The sequence below is a fragment of the Mauremys mutica genome, chromosome 7 (genome assembly GCF_020497125.1).
Source record: "Mauremys mutica isolate MM-2020 ecotype Southern chromosome 7, ASM2049712v1, whole genome shotgun sequence".
Classification (NCBI taxonomy): domain Eukaryota; kingdom Metazoa; phylum Chordata; order Testudines; family Geoemydidae; genus Mauremys; species Mauremys mutica.
In genome coordinates this window covers 126815137-126833478 of record NC_059078.1, presented here as the reverse complement: position 1 = coordinate 126833478, position 18342 = coordinate 126815137, and the positions used below count along the sequence as shown (strand labels likewise).

Genomic DNA, 18342 nt, shown 5'->3' with positions numbered 1-18342 from the left:
TTTGAAAACCTAACCAAGGTCTTTAAAAATCTCTATCCCAGGGAGATGTGCAAATCTTAGTAAAAATTCACAAAAGTCTCCTTAACCCAGCTTGGAAATCTCCAGCCTTTGCTTATTTCCATTTCCCTGTGATAGGCAGCAAAACTTGAGTGGAAAATTGATTTTTAAACAAGTAGGGCTTCTCATTGGAAAGGAGATCACTGGAACTACTCAGTGAAAAAGGCTGAACAGAGAACAATTAAAAAAAAAATCTTTTCAGTACCGTCTGGGAGCACAAAGCTCAGTTTCAGAAGTACGTACCTGACGGTTGAATCAGAAGATCCAGTAATGATCACCCGCTCGTCATACTGTAGGCACAAGACGGAACCCGTGTGTCCAGTCAGAATTCGCTTGCATTCCAATGTATTCTTATCCCAGATCTAGGGGGGCAAACAGTGACAAGCCGCCTGGTATGTAAGATGTTCATCACTGTAGAAATGGTGCATGTTGCTGGGTTGGCTGTTTCGGTTTTTATTACATACTGTTTGTGGATCGAGCTTCCTTAGTAGCACAGAATGCACTTTGTTATTCCACAGGCGCTTGGGTGCAATATAAAACATTCTTAATATCTCTGGTTTTAATATGAATACAGGCTCTACACTTCTCATCAGGGAACAGGGTAGCCTGTAATGACGGGAGGACCAATAACAACACTGCTAGCAAAGTCCATTCTATAAGGAAGCAGAGCATTTCTTGCCAGGTGAGACAGATTTACACACTTTGCTGGGGGAACGCTAGCTTGTGTGTACCAAAGAAAAATTCGCCTGGGCTAGTCCAGTGTTTAACCTTTTTGACACCAGGGACCAGCTTGCTGCCTTCTTAAACTGTGTCAGGGACATCTCAGGGACTGGCGCTGGGCCACGGAGCAGTTGTTTAGAACCGCTGGGCTAGGGCACCTTCTAAAAAGTCTCTTACCAACTGCTGCCTCCCACACTGAAATTAGGACACAAGATTGTTCCCGAAGCCTGCTTTACACACCCTAGCTTGGCCACCCCGGGGAGTTCTCACCTTGATAGTGTTGTCTCGCAGGCCACTTACTATCTTCTGATCGTCATACTGTAAACAATAAACCCCTTTGCTAGTTTCACTCCGGCAGTGGATTCTCTGTAAACTGTGCCTTCCACACCGCCAGTTTGATTCTATTGTCTTGGGGATGGGGAGCAGAGAAGAAAGAGAAGCAAATTAGAGAAAGTCCTGTTACATTTCCCAACAAGGAAGCCCATTAGATGATACAGCAGTCTCCCAAGGGAAGTGGCCATGGGGGCACTGTTGCTAGAGTCATTTGTAATGACGAAGTGCTGGAGAATATAGCGTGGGGAATGCTGTTGCATGGGCCATGTTGGGGACGCACAAGCTGACCTAAAAGGTTTTTTCCGTCTCTAACTTCTGTGACTCTGTGGAGCCTTCAACAGGAGGATGCTCAGTGACTAAAGAAGAGCGAAAGGTGGTATCCACCTACATCTAGCTGGTGGGTATATGGCCCCTGAGATCAGAGCAGCTGAGCACCTCTCCTGCAATTAAGAGTTCAAGAACAGACAAGAGGTGGTACCTTGCACAGAAGCATTTATGGGGCAGTGGTGCCACATGTTTGATGCCCTTCCCTTTGAATTTCACGGACTGTCCTCTCCAGCAATGCCTGGGTCTCCCTGGCTCAGCTCTGGCACCTCACCACCACCTCTCACTAGGCCTCACTATTTTTTCATAGAAAGAGCCATGAATCGCCTGAACGCTGTCCAGCTGTACACTGTGCAGATTCACCAGAATCTGCTACTTGAAATACGTCTGACAGCTCATGCAATTTACATTCAGGTTAGGGAGTCGCTAAGCCCTGTGATCTTTATATGATAACTCCAAAACATGTGAATTTGGGGCAAAACATATGTATGCCATGTACAACGTTTATCAAAACCAGTGTGAGGGTTTTTGCTGACATTTTAACAAATCAGAAAGTTAAAAACCACACAAAATGAAATGTTTGTTTCTTACCTCTATGTCCTGTATAATTTTTGGATAAAGTGCTCTATAGAAGGAGTTGGGTGGGGCAGTCCCATCAGATGGCTTATTTTTAAATAGATACTGTCCCCTGGAACACAAGAAACATTTCCCATTCAACACAGTCCATGTTTCAGCAGCGTTGGGCACAGGTTTCTAAGGCACTTTACTGGATGCATTGCTGACTGTAGGGGCAGGGGACTGATTAGCATTCAGGCATGGTAGACTCAGTAAGCACTGTTTGACCTGCACTGTGACTGGGTTGTATTTGGATACGTGACAAATTCAAAACGGGTATTAGCAGACACCTAGGGAATTGCAAATGGTTTATGCATACAGGCCACAAGCCACTATTGCCCAGGCTGTGAGTAATAGTGGTTCATACGTCTCTTGGCTTGTGTATCTATGATGTGTGTCGCTTTTAAAAGAAGGGGATCAAACCTTCACAACTGCCAAGGGGGAGGGGAGGGAAGCCAGCAATGGGAGAAAACTAAGGAAGGCAGCCCCCCCCCCCAATATGTTACGTGCCCAAGGCTTGAAAGCTGCATTAGCGGGAGTGACATCTGCTTTGGCACATGGACATTTTACGGCTGCTGCTAGATTCTGGTAAGCAACATTTCATTAGTGGCTCCTTCCTCATTTCAACACAGATTTGGAATACTCATATCCCAAGCTAGATTTTTGCTTCAAAAAAAATTCAGTAAACGGCAATCACTTCCTGCTGTGTAAAGAACTTTAATTCCTCATCCTGAAGTTAAGAAGTCACCAAACACGGTGTGGAAGCTAGTAAACCCCACCATGGGCGTACTAACTGCTGTTTTGCCTGGCAACATGCCTTGCAAAGTGGAGATAGGCACAAATGCCTCGGAGTGTAATCCTGGCATCAGAGGCATGGCGTTTACACTGGGCCAGCTCTCTGCTCCTCCCCGCCACTACTCCATTATAGCATGATTAATTGTTCCAGATCTGCATGTGCCTTTCTCGCCTGTCCCTTCCTCACAGTACACCTTGAAACTACAGTACACCTTGACAGCTTGGGCCTGAGCTAGACGTAGCATGAAACCTGCATCAGAAAAGCTACAAAAATGATCTGAAGCTTTTAGTTTACAAGGACAACACCACAATATAGTGCTAAACAACATTTGAAAGACACACAAGGGGAACGGTATATATTTAAATTCCCTAAGAAATTAGATTAAACACATGTTTTGGGGCAGAGCAGTTTTCAGCTCCATACTTAGGAGCCTGCAGATTTTTAGACTATAAGAAGTATCAGCCATTAACTGCACTGGAATGAAGGTTTGTGTTTCCACTCTCACTCTCCAGGATGTGTGCATGTGACCAGGAAGGCACATGCATACAAGCAGGCAACTGTGGGTACAGGTCCTAATCAGTGCAGAGAGCAGTTGGTACAGTATTTGCACATGTGGAGTGCTTTTAGGAGAGTGAAGATGAATCACAAGGGCAATGTTTTGAAGACTTCCTGGGGAGTACGTGCTTTGGAGGTGGGGAGAATGCTTGAGCCAGACCCTGGAATATTTAGGTTACATCTGGGTTGGCCTTCAAATAGAATCAATTGTGGTTTAGCTAAAGAAGTGCTTGGAATTTTCACTGCATCCCAGGTGAGCTCTCATGCAAGACTTTCTCTTATAAAAGTAACTATTTCATGTCCCCTCCCCAACTGAGGACAATGGGACACTGCAGGGGTGCCCCAAGGACAAAGCCTAAGGGACATGTAACCATGTACACTCTCTCTCTCTCTCTTTCTATTACTGTAGGGTAAAAAGAACTCAATCAGCTGCAGGTTCTGATGACCAGAAAACTGAGTGTATTTTGGTCACTATCTAGACAGACTCAAACAGTGCCCAGGTTTATTTATTTATTTTTATAGTAAATTTTCTATAAATGCTTGTGCCAATCCATGTGGCCCCACTCATTCCTGGCAAGTGGTCAGTGTGGTTCTTTGTGTTGCAGAGTTTGGGCTCTTCTGTTGTAAGGTACCAGGAAGCAAGTGATGAAATCAAGTGGTCCATACACTGAGCTAAGTGAAGAGCTATAAGCGAATGAGACCAGTCATCTATCACTCTGAACTGTCCATCTATTCACTTCCCTGTGCCATCCAAAGCACTGATTCCAAGCTACGAAGTGCTATACAGCAGAGCCCCAAGTTAAATTAGATATTGCCTGCCTCTCTTCCCCACCCAACTATTCTTAAGGTTAACCTCCTCCCCCCTATCAGAGGGTATTCTCCCTGGGAGTACATGCTTGGGGAATTCCATCCTGCAACCAACGTAAACAGGGAACAGTGCAATCCTGGGGGTGCAGCATGATGATGGGGGAGGTGGGGTGTACTCATATCAGCAGCAATGGGCATCAATGTAAAATTCTAAATACAGAATGAACTATAGGACTGGAGATAATCATGAGGTTTCTCTAACATTTCCGCCTGTATCTGCAGCTAATACTGTCACGAAAAGGGGTACTGAACACTTCTGATAATCACTATGCTCCTGGAAGCAGATTTGCATAGTATTTAAAGGACAGTTCATAATCATGATTTACTTGTCTTTATAATCAGCAACAAACAGGGTAACAAAATTAACTTCAAAACACAACAGAATTTTTGCTTGCAACTTTGTATCTTTTTTTCTTTTTAATAGCAACTAAAATGCCTAAGCTGTCACTTTTATCTTGTTTATGAAATATTCATACCCAGCTTTTTTGCAGCTAACATCCTGGGGACACCCTTGGAAAAGAAAATTATGTATTAAAGGCCTTACTCTAGAGAGGGAAAGTTCTAATGAAGTGTTAACAGAGCAGCTTCAAACTCAAGCGAGACCCTCGGAAGGCTATTCCAGCTGATTATTAACTAATCTATCTGCATTTCTAGAGTCCCCTACTCTCCACGGTACCTACCCTCGGCTTCCAGTTTGAGGATTGCACAGATACAGCGTAAAGCGAAAGTCTGCTGAGGAAACACTAATTCATATCACATGCCCCAGCTCCTAATCCTAAAAATGTTTTTCTGCTCTGAACTGCTGATGAGTTTATTGCCCTTCCTAGGCATATGCAGCTTCTTAATATGAAACTGAACGAGAGGCTGGGTGTACAGATTCTAAGTTTTTATCTCTCACTCATTACTGAGATACTGGAGCACCTATGAGATGAGCATGGAAAAAACATGCCAAAAACTGGTGGTAGAACCAAAAATGACCAACCTCTCCAATCCCCGAATTTTGCTGCAAACAAACGTCAAACTAGAAACAACAGGGGCTGACTACAAAGGTAGCATTACACACACACCATCCACTGTCCTAGTTGGGTAAGAAGCTGAATTTGCAGATCCCTCACCATCCTCTCCTCTCTGCCAACCCTCTCCACAGCGAGTCTGTCCTGACCATTCTCTCAATAAGTTTCTTCCACAGCATGCCATCCGATGTCACCCGGTACCACTCCTTACACACCAGCTCGGCAGCACATAGTGATTTGGCATCCAGGTACGACAGTATGTTCTCGGCAATGTGATCCAAACCCCGAGCTGGGGGGAAAAAAAAGAGCGTTAGTTATTGGGGAGATCATAAGACAGTTTAAACAACTCCCCTTGTCTGTTATGGAGACGCAGTCCCTCCCCATCACTGCTCATCCATTCCTCTCTACACAGAGTTAGACCACATTCACAGAAGAGCATTTGCTGCTAAGTTCAGGAACAAACGGTGTTTTCCCAACTTGTTTTGGATCAAACACAACAAGGCATTAAAAATAATAAAGAATCCAGGAAGTCATTCCAATCTATTTCTATGGGTTTTAGCACTAGGGGGATAGTCTATGGATGGCATTTCCAACTCAGCGATGCAGCCCCCAAAATCTCTCTATATTAGGACCATTTCTCATCTGGCTGCTACAGCTGTTCTCATGTTCCAACGGCTCAAAAGCTGTTTTTGCTAAAGTAGTAGCTTTTGAACGTAATGAAGAAAAAAATATATATTCCCAATGTGTACCCTGAAGGGTAGTGGTACCTTTAGACATGGGAGGGGGGAAGGATCCGCAGATGCATGGAGGAGAGAGAGTCTAAGGAGAGAGTGAAGCAGGTTTGTTGGTATCATTTATTTCAGTAGGTGGAAGAAAGCGTACACTGACACGGTGTCATTTGCAAACATTTTCCAGTGTGAATACCAGAAGGGTTGCTTTGTGTTTCAATAGCGCTGCAATCACATGGAAGACAATTGACTCAAAAAAAATAAAAGGGCACTGGACCAATAGCCTGGTTAACACCCCAGTGGATCTATAATAGGATAAAATGTTGGAATACAGTGGGGGGTTCACCCTGTGCTGTTTAAAGTGGATGGGTTTATCCATTAAAATGCTCTACCACCCCCTCAAACCTAATCTGCACAGAGGCCTCAGAGGAATAAGATGCCTATAAAATAACATGGTTGCACTAATAAAGCTTCTCTTGGCTGCTGTTCTAATTCACAAGTGACACAGCAACAGTGAGGGGGTTATTGCTCTTCACAGATCACATTTCAGAGGCTTCACAGAAGCTGTCGTTCAGAGGAGCCCGCCCTCCCCCAAGCACAAAGTTCGGCCCAGCAAAGAGCAAGCATGCCAGATCGGTATTACATGCAACTTCCCTCCTCTCCCTAACGAAACCCACTAAACAGCCGGAGTGGGATTAAATCCCTCTTTTCTTATTCTTATTACAACAGTCTCAAAGACTGAGCCCCATTTGTCAGCAGCACAGAAGTAGGAAGCAGTAAATGAATTGTGACTGGTTGTGTCACATGTCCATACTTAAGCAGATGGACAGTGAGGCATGTATCAGCTGATTCTTATGAGAGTTCACAGGACACTATCTATTCTAGCTTTTGTGTCAGACTGAGAAGTTAAAAAAGATCTCAAAATTGGCTCCTCATCCATGAAAATGATATAACACAGCATGGCTCCTGATTCCTTCTCTTATTCCTAATGCAACAGTTTAAAATGTAGCCACATGCAGAGAAACAATGTTATGATGCTTTGGGCCCAATCCTCCACTGCCCAACACCTTGTATAATTTACACCTATGCAAAACAGAGCATGCAGATGACGACACAAGGTACCGGGTGGAGGAGAAAGAGGCCCACACGTGTCTACATCGATGCAGAGTTTGGGTGCTATATTGCAGTATGAACCCACCAGGATTCCCAATTGTACAGTTTCAGTTTATACACATAGATATTACACATATAGCTTTACAAACTCTGTGAAAGAAGCGGGACTGACAGTTCTGAAGGCTGAAGTCCTCTGCTTATCAGCTGAGCAGGTGCAGGATGGGGAGTGTTGCCTCTGGTCACCCCTTATTCATGTGTCACAAACCTCATCTAGTGGGGAAAGGTGATGTCGGTTTGCATTCCCATGCCCTGAAGCTTCCAGTGACACCTCAGACACATACATGGACACTGTGTGTCCACCCCTAGAGTCGACACCGGTAGTTTCAGGTGAATATACTGAGCTCCATAGGAATTCTGCACGAGGAAAAGAGGAAGGAAGGAGAAAGGACAGCAAGAAATGGGACCATGCTGTAGAAGGTCTGCTTGCTGATTCCTAATCAATCCTCACCGATCATCCCTCTAGTTGTTCACCTCCCCCTGACTCGCAGTCCCCAAATGGAGGAATCTTGAGTTAGTTTTTAATTTTCATTGCTGTGATGTGTATTTCAATCACAGTAGTTGACCCAGATCACTGATCTTAGATCACTCGTATAGAGCAAAAACTGACCATTGTCAGAGAAAACTACCATCATACAACCCCCCTGCCTTGCCTCTACTTCAAATGGGGAAAAAAAAGAAAAAGAAAAAAAAAACCCTTAACTCTGACCTCCACAGCACCAGGATAAAAATCAAACAATTTTACTCCAAGTTAATAAATGTGTCTGATTGATGGATAAGAAGCAGTGGGCAGAGTAGGTGGTCTGGTGAACCTGAATGAGAATTTGCCCACTTTCAGAGTTTTGGGGTGCATTTTGTGTGTGTGTGGGGGGGGGGGACAAGGGGATGAGAGGGATAAAGTAGAGCTTGAACTTAACTTCCAGGCTTTTTAACATGTGTTTTGGTGAGAGAGCTACAAAGCTCTCCTGTGGGTTCTTTTCAGTTGAGGTGACATTCATAATTCCAGGTTAGTCACCTTTATTTCTAAAAATGTCCTTAGATTTTAAAAAATGTTTAACTATTGCCTGATAAGGAGAGCCGCTGCAGTCCTTGCAAGCTGCCCACAGATGAACACAATTCTGGTCCAGACAGCCTTCTGCCTCCTCACATGGCTTCTCACCTTCTATTCTCCTTACCGGAATCCTTGTCCTGCATGTGACATTTCTGCTTGTGCGCTGTACAGACTGAAACTACATGCCCCTCTGAGAATCCTTGTCATTAAGGCCACACGCGTTGGGATATACACACTTTGAAAACACGCAAATTGATGCACATACATGCACAGTTACCCGTGTGCTTATTTAAATAACGGAATAACTGCTATCTACATGTGGCAAACTAGAGAAAGGCCCTTCCCATCTGTTCAGTACCACACAAAAAGTGAAGTTTGAAGGTAGATCTATTTTAAGGATACAAGTAGTGAATGACAAGGAAAAGACAGTTACTTACCTGTCCTGTAACTGTTGTTCTTTGAGATGTGAGTGCAGACATGCATTCCACTCAGGTGTGTGCGTGCCCAGCTCACCAACGTTGGAGAACTTTGGTACTAGTACCCATAGGAGCGGTGCTCATGCCATGTGGCCCTTCACCTCCCCTGTCTACTCAAAAGCAGTGCCATCCCAACCCCCTTAGTTCCTTGACACCAAGAGTAGCAACTCTAATGCAGAGGGGATGGAGGGTGGGTCATGAAATATAAATCTGCACTCACATCTTGAAGAACAACAGTTACAGTGTGGGTAAGTAACTGCTTTTTCTGGGAGTGGTTGCAGATGTGTATTCCAATCAGGTGACTCACAAACAGTACTTACACGAGGTGGAGCTTGGAATCTACTTAAAGGACTACAGGACTGCTTTCCCGAGGTTGCATCTGACCTAGACACAGTGGTAACAGCGCAGTGCTTTGTAAAAGTATGTACAGAAGACCAGGCGGTGGTCCTGCAGGTGTCCAATATCAAAACATCTCTAAGGAATGCTATCGATGTTGCATGGGCCCTTGTTGTATGACCCTGTAATCTCAGCAGAGGCACCGTTTGAGCTACTTCACATGCAGTTGTAATGCAGGAAGTTATCCACCTGGAAATTGTCTATACAGAGACCACCTGACCCTTCACTGGATCCACATAGGAGATGAAAAGATGAGGTAGGGCCGAAAAGCTAAGTCATCTCTAGGTAAAATGCCAAGCATGGTCTCACATCTAATGTGTGAGGTCTCTGCTCATCCATGTTGGAGTGTGCGTTAGGAGAGAACACCGGTAACTAAATCATGAGGTTAAGGGCAAATGGTGAAGCCGCTTTAGACAAAAATTTTGAATGTGGCCACAGGGTCACTTAGTCTCTGACAAACTGAGTGTGTGGGGGCTCTGCCATTAAGGCCTGCAGCTTAGAAATCTCATCACCATGGAGTTTGAGAAACTTGACCTCCCTTGGATGGGCAGATGAAACTCTGGGATCGCTGATAAGAGAACCCTCAACGAGCTGAGCGACAGACCAGAAGACTGAAGGTATAACAGGTATTACAAAACGTCCTGAATGCAGGCCAGCCTGAGTTGAATTCCCCATGCTAGTGACCAAACTGAAAATTGCTGCCACTTGGTCAAATAAGTAGCCTTAGTAGAGGCTTTCCTATTATTAACTAACACTTGTCAAACAGCTTCCGAACATCGTTCCTCCTCTTAATTTAGCCATGAAGAATCCATGCTGTGAGATGCAGGTTGCTTGGCGCTGGATGCCAAATCTGACTGTGGTGCTGGGTCAGTAAGTTGGGATAAAGAGGCAGGGAGATGGGCAGTCAAACTGACACACTGAGGAGACTAGAAAACCAACACTGTCTTGGCCACGCTAGTGCAATGAGAAGCAGTCTGGCAAGATCCAACTTCAGTTTGAGAATGACCTGTGGGATGAGTGGGATCGGGGGAAGGCATACATGAACACCAATCCCCGCTCAGGTGGAAGGAGCCTGGACTGAGGCCTGTTCAGGAACAAAATCGACAACACTTCTTGTTGTCTTTCGTTGCAAGCAGGTCGATAGCTGGAATGCCCTATTTTTCAAAATGGACCTCAAAACTATTACTCAGTGATGCTGAAAGAAGGCCCTGCTGAGGTGACTGGCTAAGCAATTCCACATCCTCAGTAGGTGAATGGCCATGTGAATGATGTTCTCCCTGATGCAAAATTGTCACAACTTTTTACTGCTTTGTGACAAAACTGGTTGGAGTGGGCTCCACCCTTTTTGTTCACATAATACATTGTGGTGGTGGTGGTGGTGGTGGTGAGTATACAAACCACTATGCCTTTGATATGCAACAGAAATGTCCAGAACACACTGTAAATGGCTCGAAGCTCTATGACCTTCATATGAAGAGAGACTTCCTGATCTGTTCACAGTCCTCGAATTTTCAAAGTCCCCAGATGCGCTCCCCAACCTATTTGTGGAGGCATCAGTCATTATTGTTATGAACAGCAGCGGACGGGTGAAGGGAACATCTTTACAAAAACTGATTCAATCTATCCACCGCAGGATGGGTGGCAGCACTCACATTAGGCAGTCCAACAACTGACCATTTGGGCGATATACCAACTTGAGCCAGGTCTGAAGAGACAAAGATGAAACCTCACATGCTGAACTACATAAATACATAGCCGTCACCTTCAGCCCCCAACTAAAACCTTTCCAGCATATCATCAAAGATCTACAACCGATCCAGAAAGATGAGCCCTCACTCTCACAGATCTTGAGAGACAGACCTGCCCTTGCTTACAGACATCCCCCCAACCTGAAGCAAATACTCACCAGCAACCGCACACCATCCAAAATAAACACTAACCCAGGAACATATCCTTGCAACAAAGCCCAATGCCAACTCTGTCCACATATCTATTCAAGTGACGACATCAAAGGACCTAATCACATCAGCCACGCCATCACGGGCTCGTTCACCTGCACATCTACCAACGTGATATATGCCATCATGTGCCAGCAATGCCCCTCTGCCATATACATTGGCCAAACCGGACAGTTTCTACGCAAAAGAATAAATGGACACGAATCTGACATCAGGAATCATAATATTCAAAAACCAGTGGGAGAACACTTCAACCTCTCTAACCACTCAGTGACAGACTTAAAGGTGGCTATTTTACACCAAAAAAACTTCAAAAACAGACTCCAAAGAGAGACTGCTGAACTGGAATTAATATGCAAATTAGATACAATTAACTTCGGTTTGAACAGAGACTGGGAATGGTTGGGCCATTACACTAATTGAATCTATTTCCCCATGTTAAGTATCCTCACACCTTCTATGGGTCATCTCGATTATCACTTCAAAATCCATCCCCCCCCCCCCCCCGATGATAGCTCATCTCAATTGATTGGCCTCTTACAGTTGGTATGGCTACTTCCACCTTCTCATGTTCTCTGTATGTATAAATATCTTCTTGCTGTATGTTCCAGTCTATGCATCCGATGAAGTGGGCTGTAGCCCACGAAAGTTTATGCTCAAATAAATGTGTTAGTCTCTAAGGTGCCACAAGTACTCCTGTTCTTTTCACATAAATACATGTGGCCATATGATTTAGGATTAATTGTGTCTGAAGTTGCTAATAGAAGTGAGAGACTGGAGGGATAGTCCCAGACAATGAACTGTCTGAAATCACAGCTCAGCAGAAATGCCCTCAAATTCACAGAATCTAGTAGAACCCTAATGCGTTTGATTTTTTGCGGTGGTACTGAAGTTGATTTTACTTTGTTTTCTATCAGACCTAGTCAATTGAGGAGACGCAGTCTGAACTGGACACGGTTGAGGAGTTGATCTAAGGACTTGCCCCTCACTAACCAATCATCCAGGTAAGGAAAGACATGGCTTGGGAAAAATTGCCACATGGAACTAGGTGTTTTGAAGAACAAGGGCAGCAAGCCGGTGATTGTGATTCAAAGCTGGGAGGAGGTAGCTAGGGTAACCATGCAGAATCTCATGTGCTTGATGTGCCTGTTGAGACCCTGGAGATTGAGAACAGGTCTCACGCCTCCCTTGGACTTGGGAATCAGAAAATACTGTGAGTGGAATCCTCCTCCTCCCGCCCCAGCCCACCAATGATGCAGGGGGTCTTCCTTTATACCCCCAAAGCTCCCTTAGTCTGGACCTGCTGTAGGAGCAGTTACTCGTGAGGGGGGTCCCTGAAAAGGGACCAGGGAGGAGGAGAGTGGAAATTGGACCATTTGTCTGAGGTTATCCCTTCCCAAGCACTGTGCAAGGGAGGAAGCCTGTCCCCGAATGGTGGGACGTTCACAACTGGTGTCGATCAGCCAGTCAAAATGGCTGCTTGCTGGGGGAGGACAGGCTGGCTGGTTAAAGTTAGACTCAGGAGGCCTTCTTCTGTGCGACTTATGCCCCTTCCTGGTGGAGTCTTGCTGCCTCCATGGGTAAGATGTCTGCTGGAAGCACCACTGGGGACGGTATTGCTGCTGCCATTGCTGACCCAGAAATTGGCACCTTTATATATTTGGGGTAAAACCGCCAATGAATGCAGAGTTGCTCCACTTTGTCAAAGAAAAAAAAAATCAACCATTGCAAGGTAGATCTTCTGTTCTCTGCTGGACCTACAGTTGCTAGTTTTGGCTGGACGTATTCCTGGAAGTTTCATCACATGACAATCTTTAATGGTTAACCTTTAATTTCTGGAGACTCCAGGACAATCCTGGAGCATTGGCAACTCCAGCTGGACCTCCAAAGCTATGCCAGAGTGCTGCAAGCGTGAGGCCCTTCTCAGCGTGATCATTGAAGCCATAACTCTGGAAGTGGAATCTGTTATGTCCGGTGCTGTCTGGCGGCCAGACAACTGTATGCAATAAACGCTCTGAACTCTCCCCTGGAGGGTTCAGGCAACATGTCTGAGTTTGGCTATAGACCTCCCAATTCCCCAAATTATATTTCAATAATAGTGCCTGCCGATTTGCAATGACAACTTATAAGGATGAGGTTGAATAAATTGAGAGATCCAGCCTCTTAGAACTCTCTGTCCTTGGGCGTGCGCTGAGGAAGCCACTGCTGTCTGAGTCAGCAATGTAGGTGACTGAAGAGGGAATACTAGGGGTGGCCAGCAGACCTTGCCCTGGAGTGGGCTGATGATCGGGACTTCACAGATCCAGAAACGGTCCATGGATTCCAAGGCGGCCACTGATAGGGATATGGCATAGGTGGGCAGTAGGCACTGGGCCAAGACCCTCGGTCCCTACTGCAGGAGCAGTGCTGATGTTGGTATTGATAGTGATCCACAGGAGGTCTCGACAATTTTTGAGAATGAGGTCTTGGTGATGAGGGAGAGGGTGCCTCCGAACTTGCCTCGATGAACCCTCCCAAGTCATCTGAAGACAATGGGGGGATTCACCCCAGGTGCAGCAAACAAACATCCAGCATTGTCCGAAGCCCAATATGCTGGCTGCATCGTTACCAAAGCAGAGAGAGAAGCTGATGTCTTGAGGACAGGCAAGGGCACTGCACTCCCACTTGGTAGCGAACCAAGATGGTACTGCAGCCAGGGATGGTACCGATCCCGTAGTAGTGGTCTGCACTGTCGTCATCGGTGCTGAAGATAGCAGCTGTGCTAACGCGCCCCTCAATACCCATAAGGAGGCTGACCTCGACTGCCTACTCTGAGTCTTAGGCAGTGCCGAAGATAGTGCTGTTGACTGAGACAAGTCTGCAATCAATTCAGATGGCAGAGAGGACCACAGAGAAGTACTCCTGGCAGCAGAATGCTCCTGAATAACTAGGGAGCAAGAACAGAGGGGCAAAGCAAGCCTGATGCTATCTGGGATACCAATGGCATGGAAATAGCTGGTGCCGATGTTGTTGGTAATGGACTCAATGGGCATCCCATGAATGGTACAGTGCTCAATTGATGCCGCCTCGGTACTGGAAAGAGAGTGGATGTCCCAGCTCCATCCCACATATCAGAAGAATCACAGTGATTGTCTGTGCTCCACCTGGAAAAGAAGGCTGAATCTCCCCAATCTCTGGAGTGGTTCTGCAGTCCGGAGGACATGAGGAAGGAGAATGATCTCTCTTCCTCCTGGGGGAGGCATGAGAGTCTGGTCAAGGAACACTGGTTTGCTCTGGTTCCAAAGTTGTCTGAGAGGCTGAACGATCCATGCGGGTCTCCAGTGCCAAAGCGGGCCTCGTGGCCAGCTCCATAAGGTGCTGCTTGAGGTGCAAGTCCCTCACCACCTCTGTTCTTGAATGATTTGCAGATGAAACATCTTTCTTTAATGTGCCCTTCTCCCAGGAGCAACAAGTACCATATGGTGGGGGTCACTGCTGGGAACAGCCACCCCAAACAATGGACAATAGTTACACCTTGGTGAGGGGATATTTATTCTGACTCCTATAAACTAAAAACATAAGTAACGTTAAACTAACTTACTATATAGACAGCAAAATCCGAGAGAGACTGAGATGGAAAAGTGTGAAGGAAATACCAGACCAAGTGCTCCGACTCTACTCAGGAGTGGCGAGAAGGAATGGGGGGGGGGGGGGGAGAGTTTGGAGGAGCACTACCCTTAAATAGCCTGGGGAGGGGCTAAGAGAGACAGGGCGTGGGTGCTGCCCCTAAGGGTACTACTAGGCAAATTCTCCAGCTTGGGTGTGCCAGGCACACTCACACCTGCATGGAAAACATGTCTGCACCCACTCAAAGAAAATTTTTTAAATCCCTTCTGAAATGACTTCTGCTACTTCCCAAAACTTTCCAGAAAAAGACCCCAAGGGTGAGATTAACGGGTGAAATATGAGGTGAATTTGTTTGGCTTTGATGAAATTGGGCAGAGAAAGACAGAAAAAAATTGGGTTTATAACAGAAAGTGAGCATGCTTCAATCTTAATTATGGAAAGGCAAATGCCTCATCAAATTGCTCCCTATATCTGTGTAACAGAAGAGTTCCACACATTATAATGCTGCTCTGGTACATGAGATTATTGCCATTAGACCTCTAAAAACTAACACCACAATAACACACTTAGCACAATAAAGATTTTTTTCCAAGGTCTACCGGAGCCATTTGATTATGAAGCAGTTATAATTTATAAAATCCCATGAATCTTTGTATTTAATTTCCTAGCAACACTCCCATGATGGCTTTATTCTTTACAAGATCCACAATTAAAAAACAAACATGTTTTCTCCGTCTTCAGCTCTAGAATTTAAGTATCATGCGGAACAATCCCATTAGAAGTCAAATGTTTGGAAAGAAGGAGCATGTAGGAATTGAGCAGCTCTTCAAAGGTCTGCACAGGACAAACAATTTGTGAGAGAAATTCTTTCAAACCATTTTCTCTTCAGCTAAGTGTTCAGAGTCATCAACAAAGACGGCAACACATTTTATTTAATTCCATCAGAGACTCAGTAACCAAGCCATTTGAATTATAATACACTAACTTCTATGGAGGTGTGATCTAATGGTCTGAGAATGTGACTGAAAGCCAGAATTCTAAAGCTGGTTCTGATACTGTCTTGCTGCATAACCTTGGACGAGTCACTTACCACCCCATGCCTCAGTTTCCCCATCTGTAAAACAGGGAAAATAATTGTACCTCCCTTACAGGGGTGCTGACAGAATTGTTTATTCAGTGCTTTCATCTGCTTAGGTACTTCTGGGATCCCCATTCACCACAGTATCCAAACATGTAGCTGAGGCCAATGTCCTCAGATGAAAAGCACTATAGAAGTACAAAATATGAATATGTTATCACATCCACTCTTTATCCTGATATGTTGTTCACTGTAGGTAATTAATATTCAAATCAGTGGCTACAGGAAAATATTTTATTAATAAAAAGTGGTCAAAATTCTGAATAAAAAATCCCAAGGGAAAACCAGAGATGATAAAAGGTAGTTACAATTTTTAAAATTCTGCAATTCAGACACCGTTACCATCTTAATGACAATCAGGTGCTCTGTTTTCTGTCGTGTGCCCTAGACATTTGGTAAAATCTTCCATTTATTTCAATCAAAAGGGTAGAGATATTGAGTGAAGTGTTACTACTACTGTGCACTTCTACGGAGCCTTTCATTCACAATCTGCTGCTATCTACTTTGCAAAACTTCTCCCTGAAGAACACTCTCCCCCAGGGAGGGCCCACTGTCACACGAAGCCAAATGCCATAGCTCTTTCAAAGACAACATGGAAGATCCTTCCCCCAACCGGGTGGAAATACCTGGCAGTGCAGTGATGAAGTCCCTCTGTAACATAGGTTTGAGGTACGAGTTTATATGTCCGTGCTGGTAATGACACATCTGGGAGATGAGATGTTCCACAAACTCCACTTGGTCGGACTCGGACCACTGTTCAAAATACTTGACGCACAGCTCCTTCTCTTTCTCATAGCTTGCAGACAGCTTCCTTTGTTTGGGCACAATCATGCTGGAAGTGCCATTGGCAAGTTTTGTCTTGAAAGGAAAGAAGAAAACATGAAATAAAGCTTGGGACGCTAACATTCCATTATACAAAAGTTGGCTGAGTCTGCATATCCCATTTGCTGCTGTCAGTCTGCAAGTGGCCACAGAAACTTGTAACCCTGGAGGACAGTACAGTTCATGCTGGAGCTGCACACAAAGGACTATGTATGGTTAGATGGGAGAACAAGAGTGGCAGCTTAATTCAAACACATTTTAGTTACATTTTACACACAGTAAAATGCTGACTGATTCCTAATTTGCCATTATCAGCTACTTCAGTGCACCACAGAAGACTGCATTTGTATTTTGTTTCTCTTCTAAAGTATTTGCTTTAGGGCTACAATGGACTGCTGCTAAAATTAATAGAAAATACATGAGATGGATAAGAAACTGCACGATGATCATTTAAATAATACACATAGTATACAGTAAAAACTGTTAAAGCAACACCCCAACATCTGGTGCTCATCTGTACTTCATGCAAAGAATCAAATACTAAACTTTATAGTCACTGTTAATATTTCGCCAGAAGGTCTCAACATAGTCTGATTTTGAAGACGGGCTCTCAGGGACAGGAGAAACAGACTCTTCACTCTATCGCCTAAAAGCAAGATGCACGGAAGTTTTGTTTTTAATGATTTAACTGGAAGAAAAGCACATGTATTGCACCACGAGCACATCCCAAGCCAAATTAGCTGTCAACTGGGAAATCTATGTTTTCCCATGCTGGTTACTAAATAGCTTTTATTAAATACTAAACTAAGGGAATGTCTATTTATTTTTAGGATTCTGCCCCAACTAAAAAAACAAATAGAATCTAAAGTTAAGTACAATGGTCATACATTTAACCAAGACAAGTTTTGAAGGGACATTGTCAAGATATATCCATGTACCAACGAACCTTGATAAGTCTCTTTTTAGTAATCTGCAAACCTGATAATTCTCACTAAAAGCTGGTGTCACAGCAAAGCTTTAATAACAGACGGCACTGTAATGACAGTTCACATTATTAGACCATTTCTTTTACAAAAACACTCTAGTCTACATTTGCTACTGCATTATGAATTATCAATTAAAACCAAATTGCACCTATCATAATAAATACAAGTTATATTTTGTGATGTAGTATTTCAGTTTCACTTAATGCACGTTGTGGTACAGCAAGTAACACAATTAATGATATTTTAGTCAATCTAAAAGAAAATAACCCGACTGTACACGCTCTACATGTAGTTCTTACCTAAGAGGAAGATGCGTAGTACCTGTTTACTGGGAGGAAGGATCAATGGAAAGATGTTAAGTGATTTGCTATAGAAAGTGCCTGCCAAAGCTAGGACAAGAACTCTGGAATTCCTAGGTCCCAGGCTTGTACCCCAGATCACACCTCCCTGTTCACCTAAAATCCTTACCTGTGATACCCAGACCTTGGATTACCAAAAGTGACAGAATGTTTTAAAATCTACTTAATTTGTCACAATCTGTTTTCTGTATATTTATACATAAGATACTAGAACCTAAATATTCTGCCTAAATTACTTGCCAGGGTCTCCAACAGAGATGGCTGGATAGATTTTCTTACAAAACTGCCACGGTAAGTAGCAGCCATTTTAACAAAAAGTATATTCTGGCTCTGTATTATGGTTTGAATTAACTCTGATTTTCTGAGACCATC

The 18342-nt window shown here is 44.3% G+C and overlaps 1 protein-coding gene across 17 annotated transcripts in view; it reads right to left on the bottom strand.

Annotated features, from left to right (window-relative positions):
- BTRC (beta-transducin repeat containing E3 ubiquitin protein ligase) overlaps positions 1-18342 on the bottom strand; it is a 177646-nt gene that overhangs the window by 25050 nt on the left and 134254 nt on the right. For all 17 annotated transcript variants that reach the window (XM_045023075.1, XM_045023067.1, XM_045023066.1 and 14 more), the window contains 5 exons: positions 16430-16661; positions 5383-5569; positions 2026-2122; positions 1048-1185; positions 301-419 (listed from right to left, as the gene is read on the bottom strand). In XM_045023075.1, coding sequence (XP_044879010.1) covers positions 301-419; positions 1048-1185; positions 2026-2122; positions 5383-5569; positions 16430-16661 — 773 coding nt within the window. The remainder of the gene's footprint in view (positions 1-300; positions 420-1047; positions 1186-2025; positions 2123-5382; positions 5570-16429; positions 16662-18342) is intronic.